A 21798-nucleotide genomic window follows, 5' to 3' on the forward strand; every position below is an offset into this window, starting at 1 on the left:
AGAGAAAAAAAAAATCCATAGTTCCAAAAAGATGCTTAGAAAAATGCAAAATCACTATTACGCCCTTAAATAAATACCCTTTCAAATATCTAATAATTTAGTCTCTAAATTTTAGCATATTTGAAATTATTATTTAATTACTAATTTTTAAATTGAAACTAAATCATTATAAATTAAAAGATATCTAAATTAATTGATGCGTGAGTAACTCTAAAATTATAATTTTGTATCCCATAGATCCATAAAAAGTTTAAATTTTTGACATAAAAATAAAAAAATAAAAAATTATAATTTAACATATATATATATATATATATGTATATATTATATATATGAAGTCAAAGAAGGATATGGGTGGAGAAATGCATTTAAGGAAGATTTGGGTTTGGTGTTAGGGGTCAGAGTTGTAACGCATGCCTTTACTCTTTCAAAAATTCTTATTCTCTCATTCCCTAAATTCTCTCTCTTCTATTTTATTTTCTCTCTCTACAAATTAAAAAATTAAATAATAATTATTAAAAAAAAAAAAAAAAAAAAAAACTCCTTCATAAACACAATAATAATTAAAACCCCTAGGAGATCATCATAACTGATATTCAACTCGAAACCTCTTTCCTTCAAACCCTCTCTTAATCCCCTCTCCCTCTCTTTCTCTCTCTCTCTCTCTACATCCGCCATGGGAGACCAAGACGACCTCTGCAACATCAGGCTCGGCCTTAGCCTCGGCTCTGGATTTGGGGAATACGTCCCCAAAAAGATGCAGAAAATCAACAGTAATCATAACAACCCTAAATCCTTCACTGACCTCTCCTTCACCCTGGTTCCGAAGCAAGAATTGCCCATTAATTCTTCAACCACAACCAACAGCCTCGGCTCCGAACGTGAAAGAGAGAGAAAAAAGCTTCGGCTTTCTAAAGAACAAGCCACTTTGCTCGAAGAAAGCTTCAAACTTCACACCACTTTGAATCCTGTAAGCTCTTTTTTTTTCATACCCATTTCACCATTTTCCATAATTTTCAATTTTGAAAAATACCCATTTCACCATTTTGCATAATTTTCATTTTTCAAAAATACCCATTTCATCATTCTGCATAATTTTCAATTTTGAAAAATACCCATTTCACCATTTTGCATAATTTTCATTTTTTTTCAAATACCCATTTCACCATTTTTCATAATTTTCATTTTTTTTCAAATACCCATTTCGTTTTTGTGTCAAAAATTTGATTTTTATTTGATTTTTGTTGTTTTTGCATGGATTTGTAGGCTCAGAAACAGGCACTTGCCCACCAATTAAATCTCAAAACACGACAAGTGGAAGTCTGGTTCCAAAACAGACGTGCAAGGTAATAATAATAATAATAAATAAATAAATAAATACATTAATTTCTTCAAAAAAAATAAATAAATAACTCTGTTTGAATTTTAAAAAAAAAAATAGGACGAAATTGAAGCAAACGGAAGTGGACTGCGAGTTCTTGAAGAAATGCTGCGAGAGGCTGAACGAAGAGAATCGGAGGTTGAAGAAAGAGTTGCATGAATTAAGATCCATCAAACTCGGAGCTTCCCAGTTGTATATTCAGCTCCCCAAGGCGGCGACGCTCACAATTTGCCCCTCATGCGACAAGATCACCAGGACACCCGCCGCCAACGCCGCCGCCGAGCCCAACTCTCCGCCACTATAATTTAATGTCATTTTTTTTAGTTCAGGAAAAGGGATCAATAATTTAAGCTCAATAACATTACAGCCTTTTTAGATTATTATATGAATCATTTCTAATCTTTTTTTTAATTAATTAATTAAGAACTAGAAGGAATTTAAATAGGAATTAATTAAGCATAATTCCTATAATTTTATAGGGTTTAAGACATAATAATAATAAATAAATAAATAAATAAATAAATAAGTGGGGTCTAATTTGTCTTTTCACCCCTACTTCTCATTTAATTTTACAATGGTTGAATAATTCAACTTTTATAATTTGCACAATTTGGACCATAATTTTTATTTTCTTGGCTTATATTTTTCATGGAAATTACCATTTTGGACCATAATTTCTCTTTTCTTGTGGTCTCAAATAATTTTGACAATGGGAACTTTAAAATCAAAGTTGGACTTTTGTTGAATATTAAATAATAATAATAAATTAAATAAATAATTTTTTTTGCATATAAATTGGGAATGATGGAGTTTCGTTTTGGGTTGGTAGAGTAAAAGGGTTTTGAATTTTAAGAACCTAATCTTTGACCAAATATCATGTCAACAAATTATGTGTTTATATTTCTTGTAATCATCGCCAATCACCTCTTCTAAATATTATAAATATAATATTATCAAACAAAATCATATAAATAAATATATTACGTGAGATCCCACGTTCGTTGGAGAGGAAAACGAACCATTTCTTGTAAGAATGTAGAAACTTCTACTTAAAAGACGCGTTTTAAAATTTAGACAATAACTCTCTAGTTTTATTTTTAGGGTCATTTTGTGGATGTGAAAAGATGGGTTCATGGCGAGATGAATTCTATAGGTTACATTCTTGTGGTTATCGAAACCTTGATCTCTTACGTGTCCAAATTTCGTTGGATAAGACGAGACGATTTAATCTAAAAGGATTTTTCCATCAATCACACCACTAACTCTCTTTAAAAAAATGAAAATTTGATTATGAGATAATATAATAATGTGGTGTTAAATATATTATTATTGTAATAATAATAATAATTATTATTATTACTATTATTATTTTAATCTATAATTAAAACAAATACATTTACATCAATTATAATGTTTATTGTTAAGCTTACGTATTTAATTATAAAGATTAATTATGTAAATCAAATGTGGACGATTAACATATTAGAAACCTAATATTAAATTTAAAAAAATTGTTACAATTTCTTCGCTCTAATAAAAAAATTCTCGAAAAAAATTATGTAATGGTCAATATCGCTCGAGCTGAATGAGTTTATAATTTATTTATTTTGTTAAATTTAATAGGGAAATTGGCGTAAAAATTGTAGCACGTAATTTGATGAAATAATTATAAAAAATTAATTAAAACTTAACCTTTAAGATTAAAGCTATCTGATAATTAATTAATATAACATAAGTGAATTAGATGTATAAAATTATATGCAAATAAACAAAATTATGTGACTCATTTATTTTTGTTGGAATTTTCAAAGAATTTATTGTGCAAATAATAGGAGGGCATAATATAAAAGAAGCAAAGTCCAGGAAAAATAATAATAATAAGAAAATTATTTCATTAATCATAATTAATTAATTAATTACCAAAAGCAAATGAATTATGATGAATATATTAAACAAATAATGAAATTTAATAATGGAAGCCACCAAATTAAATAAAATTAGGCTCTTTATCTCTCTCTCTCTCTAAATATTTAATATGAGTTGATAAAAATATAGAACTCATCATTTGCATAATATATTTCTTGGGAGGTCCTTATTGACTCTGTCTTTTCACAACTAATCCTCTATTTTGACTATAATTACATCAAAATTGTTTGGGATGGAATTTAAATATAGAAAGTCTAAGAAGAGTACGAGTTAATAGTCACGAAACGACTGACCCACCAAAACGGACGAGCTCTATTTTTGTGCAATCTCTAAAAGTCAGCCAAAAGATCTAGAAGACTGACTCGTTGAAAAGTTGGTCTAGACCTCATTCAGATGGATGATGAATGAATCCCTTAATGGGTCATCTTAGTTTGCTTGATCAAACCCCCTAGGGTTCATCGAGCCTTCAACCAGAGAGTTGATCGAGAGACTCTTGATGAAACTTGAAGCAAACCAACCTTAAAAGTATGAAAGGTCAAGTGTTAGCTAATGATCAACGTTCTGACACTCGAAAGGACGTAAATTTTGAATTTTAATTCAAAAAAAGTGAATTAGAATTTGTTGTAGATTGAATCATAGGATTAAATATAAAGTTGTGGGAATTATTTCGCTTACTCTATTTGTATAGAGATAATTAAAAAATAATAATAATAAAAGACTTTTTGGGTTTTAGGGACACTTTTTTCTTTCATTTTAAATGATTGCCTCCACACAAAAAATTAATTGACTTTTCTTCATTTATTACCTTCAAACTTATTTTGAAATATTGTTAAAAAAAAAAAAAAAAGTCTTTCTTTTTTCATGCCCAAAATTTGATTCAAACAAAAGTAATTTTCTTCTATTTCTTTATATAAAAAAATTAAAAAATTAGGCTTACTTTTGGTACCGTTCAAGTGGAGTGGGAAAAGTGTTCGGGATACAAAATTCAAAACAAAATACAAAAAAAAAACCTCAAAATTTACCGATGGGCTAATGCCCTGAGACGACCCGTTTGGAGACTGTACAGCTCTCGAAAGCTATCTAGCTCGACCGACAGCCACCGAATATCTAAAAGATAAATGAAAAAGGTATAAGCAATGTAAAGCTTTCATCGTTAGCTAACAAGTTTTCATGGGCTTTACTAATTAACGACACCGAACAATAGATGATATAATTGAATTTCATTTAAACGTTTTTTTAATATTCTACCCATAGCCTTATAGATCAATTTGTTGTCTCTCAAGGCTGAGTAAAGCAACATTTAAAAAAAAAAAACAAAAACAAAAAAAAGGTTATGAAGATTAGAGCAGCCCTACCTCATTTATTTCTCTAACTCAAACCCTAACCACCCTCTAAACTTGAGGGCTTATAGGAAATTAATCATTCTTGCAGCTCAGCTAAGTTTTATTAATTAATAATTGCCTTTCTGTGCAAAGTAATTAAAGTGCTACTAGTTTTGGGATAAATTAATTGAGGAGGCATACTAACTAAGAGCTTTTTCAACCTCTCTAATCTCTTTAACTCTTCTTTCCCTTTTCTTCCACCCTTTTTAATGGTGACAAAATTGTCAATATCGCCACCAAATACTTAAGCTTAACTTACTACAACGACATGTTTCACGTTTCATTCGTTAAAACTTAGAGCATCTAAACAAAAAGATGGTTTATTTACCTCATTCCTATAAACATGATACGAACGATCAATCTACATACTTTTAAAGGTTTACAACGTTACAAAGAATGGCAGGACATTATAGCTATCTTTGGATTGGACGGATTATTCGAAGAGGATCGCTTAACTGTAGTACGAGCATGAAAAAATGAGTGTTTCTTATCATAACTTTTTTTCGTAGCAGAAGGTGTAAGATCCCACATCGATTGGAGAGGGGAACGAGTGTCAGTGAGGACGCTAGGTCTCTAAAGGGGGTAGATTGTGAGATTCCACATCAGTTGGAGAGAGGAACGAAACATTCTTTATAAGGGTGTGGAAACTCCTCTCTAGCAAACGCGTTTTAAAATCTTTGAGGGGAAACCCGAAAGAAAAAACCCAAAAAATACAATATCTATTAGTAGTGGGCTTGGACAGTTACAAACGAGTTCTCCGGTTTAGTCTAAGGTGGTGTCACCCTTTAGAAAGTGAGTGGTGTTTGGCTTTTGTAGGAGAGGGATTGTTAGGCGTTACTCAGCCACTTATGATGGTTTATACTTGGTGGGTAGCAAATTGTGTGGTGGTGGAGGTGTCTCTACATTCAAGTCAAGCCTGTTCTTAGTTGACATGCATCTAAAAGTGCCTGAGTTGGAGCCTCAATACGTTTCCATCAGTGATTGGACCGACCACGGCATAATGTTGGGGACTTCTCTTACGATATCTTATGACACACAATTTCAAGTTTTATAAGCATTCAAAAGCCCTTACCAACAGAGAAACAATCCTCTTTAATTCAATGCCATAAAAGAGTTCTGAGATTTTCATCATTCAGGCCAAGCCAAATGGACGGCAACGCTAACAAACAACTCACACTATGAATGCAAGATTAAAGTTTTTGTTCATTAACTCCATGAACGTCTTCCCCAAGCTTTCCCTCTGCTATTTCTCTACCCTTTTCTCTGAATGTCAGCTTTTAATGGCACATGGCCCTTTGGAAGCACGAGGAGGTCCTGAACATACAAAGCTTCCTCCATAACTCACTGGTTATTGAGAGGAATTGATATTTTTTTTGTTTGTTTTGGTTGTGGTCTATATATACATATGAGAACAGAATGTTGTGTTTTGGGCTTTTGTTACAGTTCCCAATTACAAATCCTTGTCTTCTTTAAATTTATTTATGATATTTCATCCAATGGCCATTAATGAGGGTTGGTGAAGAGGTTTTTTTTTGGATCAGAGAGCGATTTTGATGCATAAAAAAGAGTCTTTTACTGTTTATGTTTCTTCCAATTGGTACCATTACTTAATGTTCTTCACACTCTATTACTAACTCCTTATCTTCTTCCCTTCTCTCTCTCTCTCTTTCTCTCTCACTTTGCCAATTCCTTTTGCCTTTTCTCTTCCTCTCTCCCTCCTTCACAGGTCACTTTTCAAGTGTAAATTCTTCATTCTGTTGTTTTTTCAAGTATATATATATTCTCATCCTCACCTTTCTCATGGTTTCTAAATCATCAAGTTTTTAACCAAGTGGTGCAATGAGGCTAGCTCAATCCAGCATTTTGGTGCTTTCGCTATCGGTTTTTGTCTGCATCGGCTCGGTCGTCGGAGCTCGGAAGATGTTGTTCTTGGCTCAAGACAGTACCAGAGACAACAACAGCTTGACGATTGCCATGGAGAGTAGCAGAAGGTGCAAGTCAAAGAAGCTGTATTGTTGTGAGTGCTTCTTCTCAAGCTCTGAGAAGATGATCAATAATGCTACCAGTAGTTCTGAGGAGAAAAGGGTTGTTCCTACTGGCCCTAACCCACTTCACAATAAGTAGAAGAAACTAAGATCATATTATTATTGTACGTCTTAAGCTTTGTTTTGCCTTTGAGTTTGTTCTAATTTCTTTTGTTGATATAGCCTAACTTTTATGTCAGTGAAATCAAAAGCTCTTCCAACTCAACCCCATTTGATGTTTTCTTGTCCCCATTTGTTTCAAATAAAAAAGGCTCAAACTTTACAAGGAAAGAGTAAAGAGTTTAAACCCATTAGAGATGATATTATCACACACACAACTGTAATCACTTGAATGGAATGGTGAAAGCAACCCAACAGGATGCATGAAATTTGATTGAGGTTTCCAATTCAAGGTGATGGCAATAAGGTAAATAGAGAGATGGAAGCTTTAAGGAGAAAGAAAATATGAAGAGAGAGAAAGGAAAATGAAATCCCACCAATATGATACGCATATCCCAGATTTGGGAAAGGGCATTGAATTGAAATGGGTCAGAAAGGCAAACGAAAAATTAGGAATTCTACTTGGTGAACAGAAAGGGAATTGAATATTGGGCTGTTCTTCGTTTTTTTTTTTTTTTTTTTTGTAGCAGCAGCTGACAAACAACTATGGACAGTGTGCATTCAATTTTCCAAACTACTTTCCAATAAAAACTTTCTTTTCCCATTTACTCTCTGTTTCTCTCTCTACATTTTAAGCTCTTTTTTTATTCGTTATATTATAAGTTTAGAAGTAGTTGGATTTTCAAGCTTAAAGTTGATCGATCTTGTGAACTTCAGAAAATATTTTAACGTTTGATCATCTAAATGACACAAAACTAAAAGGCTATGAATCAGATAGACACAAAACTTCAAGAAAAATGAGTAATTTACCTTGATTTTTCTCTCGTCCTGTGATGGGTTTGAGCTTCTCCTACGCGGGCGCTGATTCAAAAAGCCCAATTTTCAACTCTCAAGATCCTAAGAGGAAAAATGACAAACAGGTAGTGAACAAGACAACTTTGGTTTTGGTGAACAGAACATGAAAGAGAAAGAGAAAGAGAAAGAGAAAGAGAATGATTTGGTTGTGTTTTTTTGGGTAATTAATTGGGATTGACGTTCTAATAAAACACGTATGATTAAGAAAAGGAGTGCAACTCACGGTTCAATTCCTGTTTAACAATCTTGGATTTGACATTCATGTTGACTTTCTTTTTCCAAACACCAAAACGATTGGTCAAAGCCTTTGGAATTCTGTATTTTGACCCAATCTCGTCTGTGTTTTCAGTCAATGCATTGGCATTGACACTACCACCACCACCGCCAGGTCTCTGTCCCACCTCTGTTTTTCTTCTCTTTCTCTTACTTGAATTGAAGATATATTTTGACTCCTAACAAAAATGAAATAATAATATACTCCAACAGATTTGAGTATCCTCTATTCTTATAATATAAAACGAAATCCCTAGAACAAGAAAGAAAGACAAAGAACAAAGCCGTACCGTGAACACATTTCTTGTTGTTTTCAATTAGCTGTTGTTGACAGCAAACACCGTGAGTGTCTGGATGGATATCACAAGAAGGTCTAACTAGCATAAGAGTTAATGTACGACGTTACAGACAAACTATAACAGCTTAAGTCCACCGCTAGCAGATATTATCTTCTTTGGAGTTTCTTTTTCAGGTTTTCCCTCAAGGTTTTTAAAATGCGTCTATTAGGGAGAGGTTTCCACACCCTTATAAAGAATTATTCGTTCTTCTCCCCAACCAATGTGAGATCTCACACAAACGTCCCTATCCATTTTTACGATATCAGCTAAAAAAAACTGTGAAAATGAAGTTTGGATATTTCTATCAGAGGGCCAACTGCCAGTAGGAACAAATGAGAATTTGTAAGATCCGAGGGAATTATACACACTTCACCACTTGTTTACCTCTTTCGTCAGAAACTAGGCTGGTTTTGTGTCATCATCTGTTCAGCTGAAGCATTTTCAGCACACTTCAGAGATAAGCTTTGCTGCTTCAAACCCAAAAGGCAAAGACAATAAAACAGATAACACAAGAAAGCAAAGACAATAAAACAGGGAAAGGGAAACCTGAATTTAATATTTGGTTGCAAGCTTCTTCATTTACGTTTTGCAGGCCAACTGAGGGATGCCTCGCCGAACTAGAAGGTAATTTACAAGCTCCACACTGATTCTGACAGTAGTTCATACCAGATATGGAACTGAACTTTAACTTTGGCCTCTGTTTTGGCAAGAAATTTAAAGTTGTAGGTGCTTTCCCTCTTTCTAGTAATTTCATAGTGATTCAATTTTCATATTGAAACCAACAAAATTTACATGCTGTTGTTCCAGGAACCTCTGAAGGTCAGATGAAGAGCTCTTCATCTCTGCTACATTCTCCAGTTTTCTTCTTTTTCCTGGGGATGCTAGTTGTGCTGGTGATCTTGTTGATTCTCATATTGATTTTTAGAAAATTTCTCAAACCAAATACAGTGGTGAAGCTATTAAGACCAACAGGAACAACTCAAGGTAACAGAGTTAATTCTTATATCTGAAGAAACTAGTAATGTTTATAAAACTGCAAAAAAGTAAGTGCTTTCACCTCACGTTGCAGCATCGGCAGATTTGTTAAGCGAAAATCTCCACTCAATAAGTTACTTTGACTTTCACACACTGAAAAAGGCAACAAAGAATTTTAATCCGACAAATCTTCTAGGCCTGGGAGGATTTGGACCCGTCTATCTGGTATGAGTTTCATTCACTAGAATAATTGATGCATATGAATTCTTTCCTGTTACATTTGCACCATCATGTGAAAAGGGTCTATATTGGGTAAGTGCATAAAAATGATTGGAACCTCATGCCAAAATTTATGATATAATTTGGGCAAAAGATCAACCTAACACTCCCTCTTGTTGAAGTATTCTATTCCGTAGAAACTTAGCATAGGACTAAATGGGAACCTACCCTTATAGGGAACGCTAGAAGATGGAAGATTGGTAGCAATTAAGAGACTTTCACTAAACAAATCCCAACAAGGAGAACCAGAGTTTCTATCAGAGGTCAGACTGATAACAAGCATCCAACACAAGAACCTGGTTCGCCTGCTCGGTTGCTGCTCAGATGGGCCTCAACGGCTACTCGTGTATGAATACATGGAGAACAAGAGTTTGGATCTCATAATATATGGTAGTACTAGTAGTCCTTCTCTATCTGATGTGATCTTCCCTGCCCTTTACCTCACAATACAATAACGTTGTATATCACAATTGGTACAAAACAGGGGTAAGCGATCAATTCCTCAACTGGAATACCAGATTGAAGATTATCAGAGGCATTGCCAAAGGGTTGCAGTATCTACATGAGGATTCCCATCTAAGAATTATTCACCGAGACATCAAAGCAAGCAACATTCTTCTTGATGACAGATTTCAGCCAAAGATTGGAGATTTTGGGTTGGCCAGATTCTTCCCAGATGACCAAGCTTACCTAAGCACTACATTTGCTGGAACTCTGTAAGCTTTTCATCTAATTTCATTTACTGTCAGGCACATCTTATAAATTAAAGCTTTATCACATGCCCTTCATTTGTTCAGAGGCTACACAGCACCAGAATATGCAATTAGGGGAGAATTGTCAGAAAAGGCAGATGTATACAGTTTTGGAGTTCTTGTGCTTGAAATCATCAGTGGCAGAAAAAATACAAATCTTTCTCTACCAACAGAAATGCAGTATCTTCCAGAATATGTATGTATAAAATCCCACAACTATTATGCAGTATTTATCAATTTCTAAGGTATTCAGATATGACTATTTAACCATACTAATATACAGGCATGGAAACTATATGAGAGGTCTGCACTAATCGAGCTTGTGGATCCAAAGATGAAGGATGATGGATATGTGGAGAAGAATGTAGTACATGCAATGCAGGTTGCTTTGTTATGCCTTCAGCCTCATGGCAACCTGAGACCTGCAATGTCTGAGATTGTTGCCATGTTAACATACAAATTTGAAATCATTCAAACACCTTCGAAACCAGCCTTCTTGGAAAGAAGGCCTAAAAGGAACAAAGGTCTCTCGTTGACTAATCATGCAGATACCATTCCTTCTCCATTACAGTGAAGGCAACGCCAATGCCTACTTTGTCATGGAAAAAAAACTGGCTCTTTGACTACCTAGCCATTGCATTTTTTTTAAACATTGGAGGAGAATTAAATCAATTATCATATAGTTTTAACGTGGTCTTCGTTCTTTATGTCAACAGGACATTGGTGTCTCAATTTTCACGGAACAATTATAGCAAGTTAAATAGAGGTTATTCTCACCAAAAAGATTAATGTAATTTCACTTTGTTTCTGCTGTTGTTTAAATGTCATCGAAGTGTAGTAACAAAATGCTTACTACATCGACTTACATTCCATCTTGAGAAAGTGCATTATTCTAATTTTTTTTTTCATATCTTAACAACTTAAGCTTTTGAGTTTAAAGACAATTTGACATGATAATATCATAGTAGAAGTTCTATAATTCTTGTAGTATTATCTCCCACCATCATTTATATTAGAACTAAATGAATACCTAAACCCACTCACCCGAAGAAATAACGGGATATATTAACAAGTTCAAATCTACCCGAGGCCTAGCCTAATATGTCGAAGCTTTTGGGTATTCATTAAGAACTATAACTTCCATGAAACATTATCTTGTACATGTTTCATCATGAATAAATACAAGCCAAAATCTAATATTATGCATTGCTACCTTCATGGTTTCCTCTTCCAAGATTGAGAAAAATGAAGATCGCTTAGGACAAAAAAACATCTCCTTCTAAGAAACTCTTACCTTGTGGTTGTGACTGACATTGGTCATTGTTCCCCTTAAGAAACTTTGAGCTTTCACAAGTTGGAGAAATTTACTTCCAAATTAGATCAGCGTATTCTGAATGATCAACAAACGGATTTCTATTGTGCTGATAAAACTTGCATATTCTTTCATTTCTCAACTTCTCTTCTCTTGACGGCGGATCACTCTTATTCCACTTCAACAATGTGGAAATTAAGCCCATCTCCTTATTTCCTACAGAAGATGGATGAATCTTTTAAAATATGAACAACCATTTTTATGTATATTAAGAAAAAAAAATATACAAATTTTTGTTCCTGGATTATTATAGTTTCAGGCCCCATCCCACTGATCCACAGAAGCGAAAACACAGCCCCATCACCTACTCCTGAATCCTGAATGACAACATCATATTTTATTAAGCTTTTCATGCACTACCTTACACCCAGGACTATCACTTGATATAACTTGACATCCTAGCACTACAAAAAAAATTTCCCTATCTCTTCAAACACTGCTCTGCTTATCCTAATTTCCAAAATTTAAAGACGGTGAAAGGAAAAAGTTATTAAACTACTGCATGAGGCTAAAGAATATCTGTGTAAATGCACCAATGCATTTTTTTAAATGTATATAAATGATTGCATTGGACGGCTATTACGCATTTTTTTTACTTGAAACTTACCCTTGTCTGGAGAATCAGAAAGGTGGAACCCATAACAGACTGCCATATACATTACTGCCCGTGCTATATCTCCTCTAACCTGCCAGTGAAAACCATTGCAGATAAGAAAATCATGATATATAAGAAAAAATATAATTCTAGTAATCACTGCCTTCAATATTTAACCATTGCAATGTTTCTGACTTTGAATCCGCAATCGTTTTTCCTGGGGAAGAAAGAATCTTAAGTTCAAGATTGCCAAAAGTTCAACAAAATTCTTACGCGCTTAGGTGGTGCCCATTTTTCCTTGTCTGTTTCAGTATCAGAAGCAGCTTCTTTGTAGGCTGGCTTCATACATTCTGGGGAGTTAACTTGGCATTCTCCAAAATATTTGTTTCCCCGTGAGGAATTCACTGCACAAATTTCAATTAGTTACTAATATCAAACTACTTTCATCAACTTGTCGCCAGAATGGGAAATTCTCAAGTTACCATTTGCATCTGCTGGATGGATATTCTGCAAATCGGTCAGGGATGGACCTCTTCTGAGCCCATAAGAGCGAGGCCACAAATGCTCCCCTGAATAACAAGATGGAAAGAAAAACGAAAAATAACACTTCATATATGAGTGCTGCTGTTAGTTTGTTTTGCTATACCACATACTGAATGTTCTATCTCTTACAATAAAGTATGTAATGTTCATACAAATTTACTAAAATTCCCATGAAAGCTATTTAAACTGAAACCTTTAGAGCCTGCGGTCAAAAACTAGTTTGCTCAAGAACTTACTGTTCCAACCCTCAGGCTTCCCTGCTAGCGACTTTGACACAATCCTTTGCGAGTAAATCTCCACTCTGTGGTAGAATTCATTAAGTATGTAGAATATTAAGGTGCAATTTACTAACAAGCCCCCTTCACGAAAATCGGAAAAAGTTGCATTCCCATGAAATAATTAGATTTGTATGAATGGAAATTACAAACCAAACAAAATTGAGCATTACATTTCTGATGAGGCTTCTGGTTTGTCCACATCAGCAGCATCAAGAATCTTGATGGCATCCCAGACCTGTTCATTACATCATCTTAGCCGAGCAATAGATGCGTAGTAGTCGACGTATTAAACGAGCTAGAAGAAGCAGTCAAGCTATAGCTAAAAGTTCATAATAAAAACTAAAACGTACCTCTTTATAGGACAAGGAATGATGTGCAGCAATGATTGAATTTAGCTTACGTTTGAGAGGTTCACCTGTTAACTGTGCTACATTAGCATAATACTTGTTAACATCTTCACAAGGGTATCTAACAGAAGGAGATGGATAATCGTGGGCTTGTGCAACTAAGCAAAGAAAGAACAAGTAATAGGAGGTGATTTGAGTAGCCCATCTCCAAGAAATGTCTAAGCAATTCGACAACATAGAACTCCATGAGTCCCTAAATTGAAAGCCATTATCAGTCACTGATAACAACAATTTACATAATGCTTCTACATCAGTTTCTATACACAAAGGTACAGTTCACAATCAATTCAACATTTGATGGAAAATACATAAAAAGAGGGAGAGAACAAGAGAGATATAAAGCGAAATAACTTGCACAGTGGTACTAACCAGTGAAAGAGGGCGGAGACGGAGCAGCGAACTCGCATAAACGGGAGCTTATTGAGGCTATGGAGTGGCTTAGAATGAAATTCAATGCGAAGCTTCGTAGATTTGGTCTGTGGAACCAAAGGAAATTTCGATTTCGATACCGATTTCAACTGAAAGCGGCTGGGTGTAGAAGACGACTCCAGATTGCAGGGTCTCTGAGTCTCGATTCCGGATACTAATTTTCTCAGGGAGAAGCTGCCGATCGTCATGGCGCGTAACATTTCTTACGCTCCCGAAATCTGAAACAGAGAAGTAACGATTAACGACTCTCAACCATTGGAACTCTTTTTATTTAATTTATCCTTTTTCTCTTACTCTCTAAAACGCCATTGGAGCCATTTCATTGTTCATAAAATAGGCTTAATTAAATCTAAATATATATATATAATATATATATATTCGTTCTTATTCCTTGTTCTCAAAATAAATGGTCTCAATTTGGAGAATTAAATTTAAATCAAAGGAATCTGTTGTTCATATGATCGAGTGGAATCATGCCAAATGGTCTCCTCCATTCGGAAAATTCAAGATCGAGCGCGGAGGCATGGAGCCAAACTCTCTTGTTGGAGAGCCTCCTTAGTTTGAATTTTTATAGATTGATTATCGGGTGTTAAAGAATGAAATGTTCGATCGACTCTCGGTCTATGAAAAAAAAGGTTATCATATCATATCACATAGAACATTAGAAGAGTACATCATAGAGGCAAACATGAAACGTGGGACAACATGGTATGTAACAAAATAAAAATAAAAATTATAGGTTCGTTATTCCTACACTATTTTTCCCTACCCACAAAAAAGAAAAAATCTATTTTTTTAATTTTAACATATATATAAAAAGAAAAAACTAAGAATCCCCTTCTCATCCCCGTTAATTCTATTGCCCTCCATGTCCCTTTCAAGATCCGCTTTTCCCTCTCCCCCTCCACTGTTTTCCCCTTTTGGCCGATCCTCTCTCCGCCGCCAGCACCTCCCGTCCGCCGGTACTTTTCGACGGTGATGGGTTGGTGGAGTGGAGAAAATTGGAATGGGTTGGTTACTCTGTTTTTTTACCTCTTTTTTTTTGGGGGGGGGGGGGGAGGGAGGGAGGGTTTGCTCTGTTCTAGAAGCTGGTTGGGTCCGTGATTTCTGAATCTGACACCGTTATTTATTACACGTCTGCCATCATCAACCCGGTCCCTTTTCCGGCATGCTTCCCCATGATCCCCATCCGTCGCTGTCTCTTTAATTCCGGTGGTAATGAAGCTACCGAGAACCTGCGGCTGTCAGATATTATCATTTCTGACCGTAGATACAGCAAATCCGACGCATGTACATCGCTCCATCTCTGCTGCCCCTGTACCACCACCGGCGCCCTCGGCGACACTATGATCCGGTGCTCGAATCTGCTCTGATTCTGATTCTGGTTCTGATTAGTTTTCTCGTCCGGCAAAAGTAGCCCGTCCTTCCGGTGCCGATCGAAGCACCCGATGGCCACCGTTTCGCTTCTCTTGCTGTCGAGGGATCGTCTCAACAATGCCGGATCTCGGCGACTGGATTCACCGGTTCGCTTCTCACCCACCGATGAGTGTCTGCCGGAGACTCTCCCGGATCCAGCCTTGCCACTTTTTCTCCCCTGTTCTAAGTTCAATACTACATCCTTAGAGTTTGAATCCCGCGGCGGAGGCAGCGGAGGCGGCGCCGGCGCTGGGTTGTAGAGAAATATATTGACGTCTTCAATTAATAAGACGTCCTCCGGGTCGACTCGGTAGCGGCAGAGAGGGCAAGTGGAGTGGGCATCAAGCCAAGTATCGACACACTCGACATGGAACGCGTGTTTGCATTTCGGAAGGAGTCTAAGAATCTCCGTTTGCTCGAATTTGTCGAGGCAAACGGCGCATTCGAGGCCTTCCTTTTGACCGCTCAACGACCCAAATCGAAAAATCGGCAGCGATTCAATTACCGCCTGATCGATGCCGGAGTTCTTCCTCGTCGTAAAGCTCGGAGCGCCCATCACCGAATTGGGATATCTCGAGTACCCAACCACCACCGCATTCCCACGCTTGCAGTGCTTAGCGTAGAGAAGAAGAAGGAACGTGATAGAGAAAGTGGTAGTGAGAACGCCGACAACCACCGCCATGCTAGGCCGGAACGGAGAGTAGACGGGTTTGTCTTCCGGTGGAGGAGGAGAGGGCAACGGCGGCGGTGGGGGAGAAGGAGAAGCATCAAAAACAGTTTCCTGTATGGCCTTGAAGCGATACAAAATTGGGTGAGGAAGCAAAAGGTTTAGAGAAGGATCGCCGGGGAGGGCGGCGGCGGCTGGAGAGACGACGGTGAAGAGGAAAATCAGAGAGAATAAGAAGGAATCGGGAAGGGTGCCCATGTCTGAATCAAACAGAGGAATGAGTTAGAAGGAGAAAGGGGTGGGGGGGGGGGGAGCAAATAGGAATTTTCAATTTTAATTATTGTCTTTTGTTTTATGTTTAGACTAAAAAAAAAATAATAATAATAATAGTTTTCTGGGGGAGAGGAAGAAAGATTCGGATTTGGGCATGGATGTGATTTTGGAGAGATCATGCAAAAACAAAGCAAACAAGCCAAACAAACCCAAAAAGCTGTCTACATTATTATTTTCTAATTAATTAATTAATATTAACTATTTCTCAAATATTTATAATTATAATTAATAATAATAATAATAATAATAATAAAAGTGAAGATCGAACAAACACTGTAGACAGAGCAGGGATGGTGACGTGGCAGAAGTAAATGTGGGTCCGGTGGGTAACTGAGCACGTGACTGATGTTGGGGGTCTGCGTGCAACAGAGCAGACCATTGGATCGGTCCCCCGTGGCCTGCGCCCCTGTTGGTTCAGTTTGCCGACGCCCCACTCTCAAGCCCACAAACTTAGCCTCTCACTCTGTCTTTTTCTTCCAACAATTTTCACACTTTCTCTCGAGCTTCATGCATCTAATAGTTACCAGAGAAGTTCCATGTTCATTATATTATTCGACTTCTAGGAGAGTTTGCAAACGTAGGACACAATATGAAGGGCTGTTTCAAGAGCTGAGTTCGAGAAACTTGAGGGCCATTGGGTGTTTGGCTTCCGAGAGCTTGTCGGGTGGGAGGATTTCGACGATCTCGCCATCTACTAGCAGGCAGACTACGTCTGCAATTCGCTGGATTTGTTTGATGCTATGGGAAACCATTATGATTGTTAATCCCCATTTCGTCTTCAGCTTCATCAACACGTCCTCGATGTTCTCAGTCGAGATCGGATCCAATGCACTCGTTGGCTCGTCTAGCAACAATACCTTCAGCAGAGTAGACATGCCCATGATCAACAATATTAACACAACGCAGAAGTTGGATTCATTGCTAAACTACACAGCCATAAACAACCAAACACAAACGCCATTCAAATTCCTTGATGTGGGAAGGTCCTGAATCATGTCCTGAGGCTTCTGTTTTCAGGTCCTGAATCTCAAATATCTCCATACCATCTCGATCCAGACCGCATAATCTACTGCTCAACTATCTAAATTTCATATCGAATTACCTATAATTCGCTCATGTTTTCTCAATATCACTAGCAAAATCTAAGAGAGGACATGCTGTTATGTGATTTAGTGAATGCAAGTAAGTATACATACCTCAGGTGCATTCGCTAAGGTCCGAGCGAGCGCGACTCGTTGAGCCTGCCCAACGGATAGTTCAGAACCAATCTGGCTAAAGAACGAGGAGTCGAGGTCCGCTAGATTGAGTAACTTAAGAACTTCATCGTCACTAAGCTTTTTTCCCCTTAACTGTGGACCATATCTGATATTATCAGCAACAGTGCCTGAAGGACGGTATATAAAATGGATCAACAAAGCATATTTGCAGCAGCCAAGTTTTTGACGGTAATAGTCTAAACGCATAGGCTTCTCAGAAAAGTAAAACCACTTCGAATTCTTTCTCATATGACCCAACATATGTTTGAAGAATTTAAAAAGTAATGCATCATTGTTCTTCATGATTTAGACTTCTTCAAAGTCAACTTCTCACAACTAATTTCAAACTAGTTTACTTTCGCCTGCAATTTTCTAGGAATTTCCCAAAATTTCCAATGGCACAAAGGAAACCCTAGATGTGAAGAAACAAGAGAAATCGAGAAATCGGCGCACCTTCAAATAGAGCAGGAATTTGGAAGAGCATCCCGACTTTCCGGCGAAGGCCGAGAACGTCGAGATCGACGATATCGTGGCCATCCAGAAACACCGTCTCCGCTGGCGGCTCCCACAGCCGATTGAGAGCCCTAAGCATTGTGGATTTGCCGCTGCCGCTCGGACCAATAATTCCGACGATCTTCCCCCTAAGTATATCCACACTGATACCTCTCAGAATCGGATTCTCCTTTCCGTCCGAAAACTTCGTCAAATTACGTATCCGAATCTTCACATGATCATCCACTCCTCCGCTTTCCGTTTCCTCGTTCACCACTAGTAGGTGCTCTCGAAGCCGATCGCCTACAAATCCACACGAAATTCCCCATCACCGGCAAGATTCATGAAAAACAAAATTACTAGACGAAGTGAATCAAAAGTTGAAGAACTTACGGATACCGTCAGAGTCATCGGCCGGGATAAGAGTATCTGGAATCATTCTGCTCGAATCAAACGAAGGATTTGAGGCGAAAAGGAGGAAGGGTGGGTTGAAAATTGGAAAAGCTTGGTGTCGGTTAATAATGGCGTGGAATCAGAAGAAAATGGAACTGAATAAAGCCGATCCCAGTTGAAAATTGAAACGAATTGAGAGTGGCTTAGAACAAGGACGTGTGTTTTGTTTTGAAATTGTCCTATGGAATAATGTCATTCTTTTATAGACAAATAAGCATATTTTGATAATGATGGTCACTATGGATTTTAATTCCCTTTAATTGGTTAAATATAATAGTAGTCCATTTGTTTTGTCCCTTCTAAAAATGTTGCTTTTTTATTCCCAATTATTTTTATTAAATTATTAAATGCGACCTTTTTCTAGTTGGGGTGGAAAACAAAGCATTGCTTGTAAACGTTCAGAACCTCTCGCGTTTTAAAATTGTGAGGCTAATAGGTAATGGGTCAAAACAAACAATATTTGCTAGTAATGAGCTTGGACGATTAGAAATGGTATCAGAGTCAAGATGTTGGGCCCCGAGGAAGTGGAGCTGATGAGTAATGGGTCAAAACAAACAATATCTGCTAGCGATGAGCTTGGACGATTACAAATGGTATCAGAGTCAAGATGTTGGGCCCCGAGGAAGTGGATTGTGAGATCTCACAGTCAGTTAGAGAGGGAAACAAAACATTTTTTATAAGATCCAAGATGTTGGGCCCCGAGAAGTGGATTGTGAGATCTCACCGTCAGTTGGAGAGGGGAACAAAAGCATTTTGTTATAAGAGCCAAGATGATGGGTCATGGATTGTGAGATCTCACAGTCAGTTAGAGAGTGTAACTGTGATATCCCACATTGGTGGGGGAGGAGAATAAATCACCGATGTGAAAACCTTCCCCTACTAGACGCATTTTAAAGCCTTGATGGGAAGCCCGAAAGGGAAAGCCTAAAGAGGATGATATCTGCTATCGGTGGATCTGGGTCGTTATAGTAACAAAACATTTTTTTACGAGGGTGTGAAAACCTCTACCTAAAAACTGAACAAGCCCAAAGAGGACAATATATGCTACCGGTGGATCTGGGATCGGGCAAGCCCAAAGAGGACTAGGATCTGGGTTGTTACAGTAACAAAACATTTTTTTACAAGGGTGTGAAAACTTCTACCTAAAAAAACAAGTTTTAGAACTGTGAGGCTGACGGATTCGTAATGAATTCTAATCATAAATACTAAATTTTATTAGAACATAACAAAATCAATACGAGATTAATTTTCAATACACAAAAGAAGCAACCAACTAAAATCAAACATGGTTGGGTGAAGAATTAAAAACGCTAGGGCTTGTGAAGAACTCTGCCTGCAAGAAGGGCAGCTTCCATGACAAAGGAGATGACCTCCACCACTTCACTAATTTCGCATTTGTTCCCTTTGAAAGGAGCCGATTTTGATCTCTTGAACTTCTCCATGCAGTTCAAGAAGCTCTTGCTGCACTCCTCGCTTAAATAGTCATCTGCCAAATAATCCAAATAATTATTTAACAATTTAAAATTAAAATTACAGGCTGGAAATTACCTGTTTTCTTTTAATAAATAAAATTTCATTTATTTAATTATAAAACTAAGCTATCCATGCACCGTCACAGCCACCTTACATGTGAGTTCATTGGTTCACTCAAATAAAATAGACGATTTTACCCTTCCCATCAAACCACCTAACCTTTTAAATTATTGATTCCACAAATTAACAAACATTAGTAATAATTTATAAATCAATTTCTTACCCTTCAATCATCATATCCCTAAAACCAAAATCATTCATAATAATTACATAATCTAACGCCCGCCCGAGTCCTCTTTCTTCTCACTCCGGTTACGAAAACAAAATAACGTCCCAATTCGACTCGATACCAAGATTCCTTACAACTCGAACCAAGTTGGTCGAGTAATTAGGGGTTCCTGTAGATCAAACCGCCTAAATTTTTTGACTATATATTATTTCTGCTCGTAAATGTTAGAAACCACAAATCTCCACAATTGTTTTGGGTTTTGGGTTAATTAAGTCATCGAACTCGAAATGTATTTATTACTTATAAACTCAAGACGAAAGGGAAACTCACTGTTCTTGGCAGCAACACAGGCATCATGATTCATGCAACAAGCATCCAAGCCATCGCAGGGGCGTTCGCCGGGGCAGCCGCTATACAACAGCCCACAATATTTGCCATATCTCAAAAGTGGAGGCACTACAAATTCCAAACTTTTAGACAACGCTCAAAAAACAAGACCCATAAACAAACACAAACCCATAAAGAGAGCCAGAGGTTAATTAGAGGAACCTGAACAGAACTCCGACTCGCATTTCCTGCTGCAATCTTTGCTCTACAAACCAGACCAAACAGATCAAATCAAGCCAAAGAAGAAGCCAGAGAAGAAGAAGAAGAAGACGAACCAGGGTGATTGAGGCATCGAGGGCCTGGACGCCGACGTTGAGGGCGTGAGTGGGCGCAGAAACAATGGCGAGACAAAGAAGAAGAAGGGAGTTGAAGGGGTGAAATCGAGCCATTTCTGTTGGGTGGGTGGGTCTCGATTTTCTCAGAAAAGCTTTGAATTTTGGTTAAAAGTTGAAAAGAAAAAGGTGGGATTTATAAGTGAGAGAGGAAAATGGGTTGTCTTGTAGTGCCTCGTGACATGGTGTTTTGGAAACGTTTGCCAATTTGATTGAACCAGAAATGGTGGTGTGGGTTATCTGGCGTTGGTGGCTCTCCCTCTCCCCTCGTGAACCCAATAATAATAATAATAATATTTTTATAATTTTTATTAAAATAAATTTCAAATGTAAAAATAATAATTTATTTATTAAGATTTGTTAAATAATTATTATTTTAATGCTAAAAAAACACAACATTTGAACCTATTTTTAAATTTTGTCAAGAAAATTTTAAAAAACATTGTGGTATATTAATTAATATGATAATAATTTGTAATAAAGAGTAGAGAATGAAGATAATTAAATCAAAATCTTAACTTATAATAATTGAATTAAAAGCATATTTAAGTTAGGATAAGATTTTTTTTTTTTTTTTTTTTTTAAACTTATTACACAAATTCAATGACAAATCTCTTTCCTTTTTTCCGACAGAATCTTTTAGGAAGAAAATTAGGCTAAAATGTAAAAATAAAAATAATTGTTTATTTAAACAAATGCAACTTGCTCGTGATTTTATTTGGTTCCGGTTTTATTTTATGTATTTAATTTTTCCTTCCAATTAAATCCTTA

The 21798-nt window shown here is 36.8% G+C and overlaps 6 protein-coding genes across 9 annotated transcripts; 2 read left to right on the forward strand and 4 right to left on the reverse strand.

The window, feature by feature from the left end:
• The first annotated feature begins 538 nt into the window (after positions 1-538).
• Positions 539-1764, forward strand: LOC111793781 (homeobox-leucine zipper protein HAT3). The gene is made up of 3 exons (XM_023675819.2): positions 539-970; positions 1267-1346; positions 1442-1764. The coding sequence occupies exons 1-3, from the start codon at positions 677-679 to the stop codon at positions 1683-1685; spliced, it is 618 nt and encodes a 205-aa protein (XP_023531587.1). The 5' UTR covers positions 539-676; the 3' UTR covers positions 1686-1764.
• A 5565-nt stretch (positions 1765-7329) lies between these two features.
• On the reverse strand, positions 7330-14211 carry LOC111794012 (uncharacterized). Of its 3 annotated transcripts, XR_002815007.2 has the most exons (11): positions 13870-14211; positions 13444-13693; positions 13264-13328; positions 13052-13116; positions 12755-12841; positions 12546-12676; positions 12285-12363; positions 11600-11833; positions 8252-10736; positions 7912-8140; positions 7330-7730 (listed from the first exon to the last, which is right to left on the reverse strand). XR_002815007.2 is itself a non-coding variant. In XM_023676114.2 (8 exons), exons 1-8 carry the CDS (start codon positions 14127-14129, stop codon positions 11670-11672), a joined length of 1101 nt encoding a protein of 366 aa, XP_023531882.2. In that variant the 5' UTR covers positions 14130-14211; the 3' UTR covers positions 11408-11669. The 3 variants fall into 3 exon arrangements, 2 of the variants coding, with proteins under 2 accessions (XP_023531882.2, XP_023531884.2); XM_023676114.2 differs by lacking the exons at positions 7330-7730; positions 7912-8140; positions 8252-10736 and having other exon boundaries at positions 11408-11833; XM_023676116.2 differs by lacking the exons at positions 7330-7730; positions 7912-8140; positions 8252-10736 and having other exon boundaries at positions 11691-11994.
• LOC111793359 (cold-responsive protein kinase 1-like) lies at positions 9124-11335 on the forward strand. The gene is made up of 6 exons (XM_087123136.1): positions 9124-9283; positions 9369-9499; positions 9730-9943; positions 10038-10269; positions 10351-10501; positions 10589-11335. Exons 1-6 carry the CDS (start codon positions 9124-9126, stop codon positions 10877-10879), a joined length of 1179 nt encoding a protein of 392 aa, XP_086979262.1. The 3' UTR covers positions 10880-11335.
• A 774-nt stretch (positions 14212-14985) lies between the features above and the next one.
• Positions 14986-16379, reverse strand: ATL43 (RING/U-box superfamily protein). Its single transcript, XM_023675375.2, has one exon. It carries the CDS (start codon positions 16268-16270, stop codon positions 15059-15061), a length of 1212 nt encoding a protein of 403 aa, XP_023531143.1. The 5' UTR covers positions 16271-16379; the 3' UTR covers positions 14986-15058.
• A 112-nt stretch (positions 16380-16491) lies between these two features.
• Positions 16492-18686, reverse strand: ABCI17 (non-intrinsic ABC protein 3). 2 transcript variants are annotated; one of them, XM_023675376.2, is made up of 4 exons: positions 18487-18686; positions 18055-18396; positions 17542-17729; positions 16492-17271 (listed from the first exon to the last, which is right to left on the reverse strand). In XM_023675376.2, exons 1-4 carry the CDS (start codon positions 18530-18532, stop codon positions 16948-16950), a joined length of 900 nt encoding a protein of 299 aa, XP_023531144.2. In that variant the 5' UTR covers positions 18533-18686; the 3' UTR covers positions 16492-16947. The 2 variants fall into 2 exon arrangements, with proteins under 2 accessions (XP_023531144.2, XP_023531145.2); XM_023675377.2 differs by having other exon boundaries at positions 16492-17202; positions 18487-18685.
• Positions 18687-19732: 1046 nt separating this feature from the next.
• PLA2-ALPHA (Phospholipase A2 family protein) lies at positions 19733-21231 on the reverse strand. The gene is made up of 4 exons (XM_023674075.2): positions 20971-21231; positions 20858-20900; positions 20639-20764; positions 19733-20032 (listed from the first exon to the last, which is right to left on the reverse strand). Exons 1-4 carry the CDS (start codon positions 21082-21084, stop codon positions 19857-19859), a joined length of 459 nt encoding a protein of 152 aa, XP_023529843.2. The 5' UTR covers positions 21085-21231; the 3' UTR covers positions 19733-19856.
• Between the last annotated feature and the right edge of the window lie 567 nt (positions 21232-21798).

Source organism: Cucurbita pepo, chromosome 4, assembly GCF_057944985.1.
Source record: "Cucurbita pepo subsp. pepo isolate OVF chromosome 4, ASM5794498v1, whole genome shotgun sequence".
NCBI classification, from domain to species: Eukaryota; Viridiplantae; Streptophyta; class Magnoliopsida; order Cucurbitales; family Cucurbitaceae; genus Cucurbita; species Cucurbita pepo.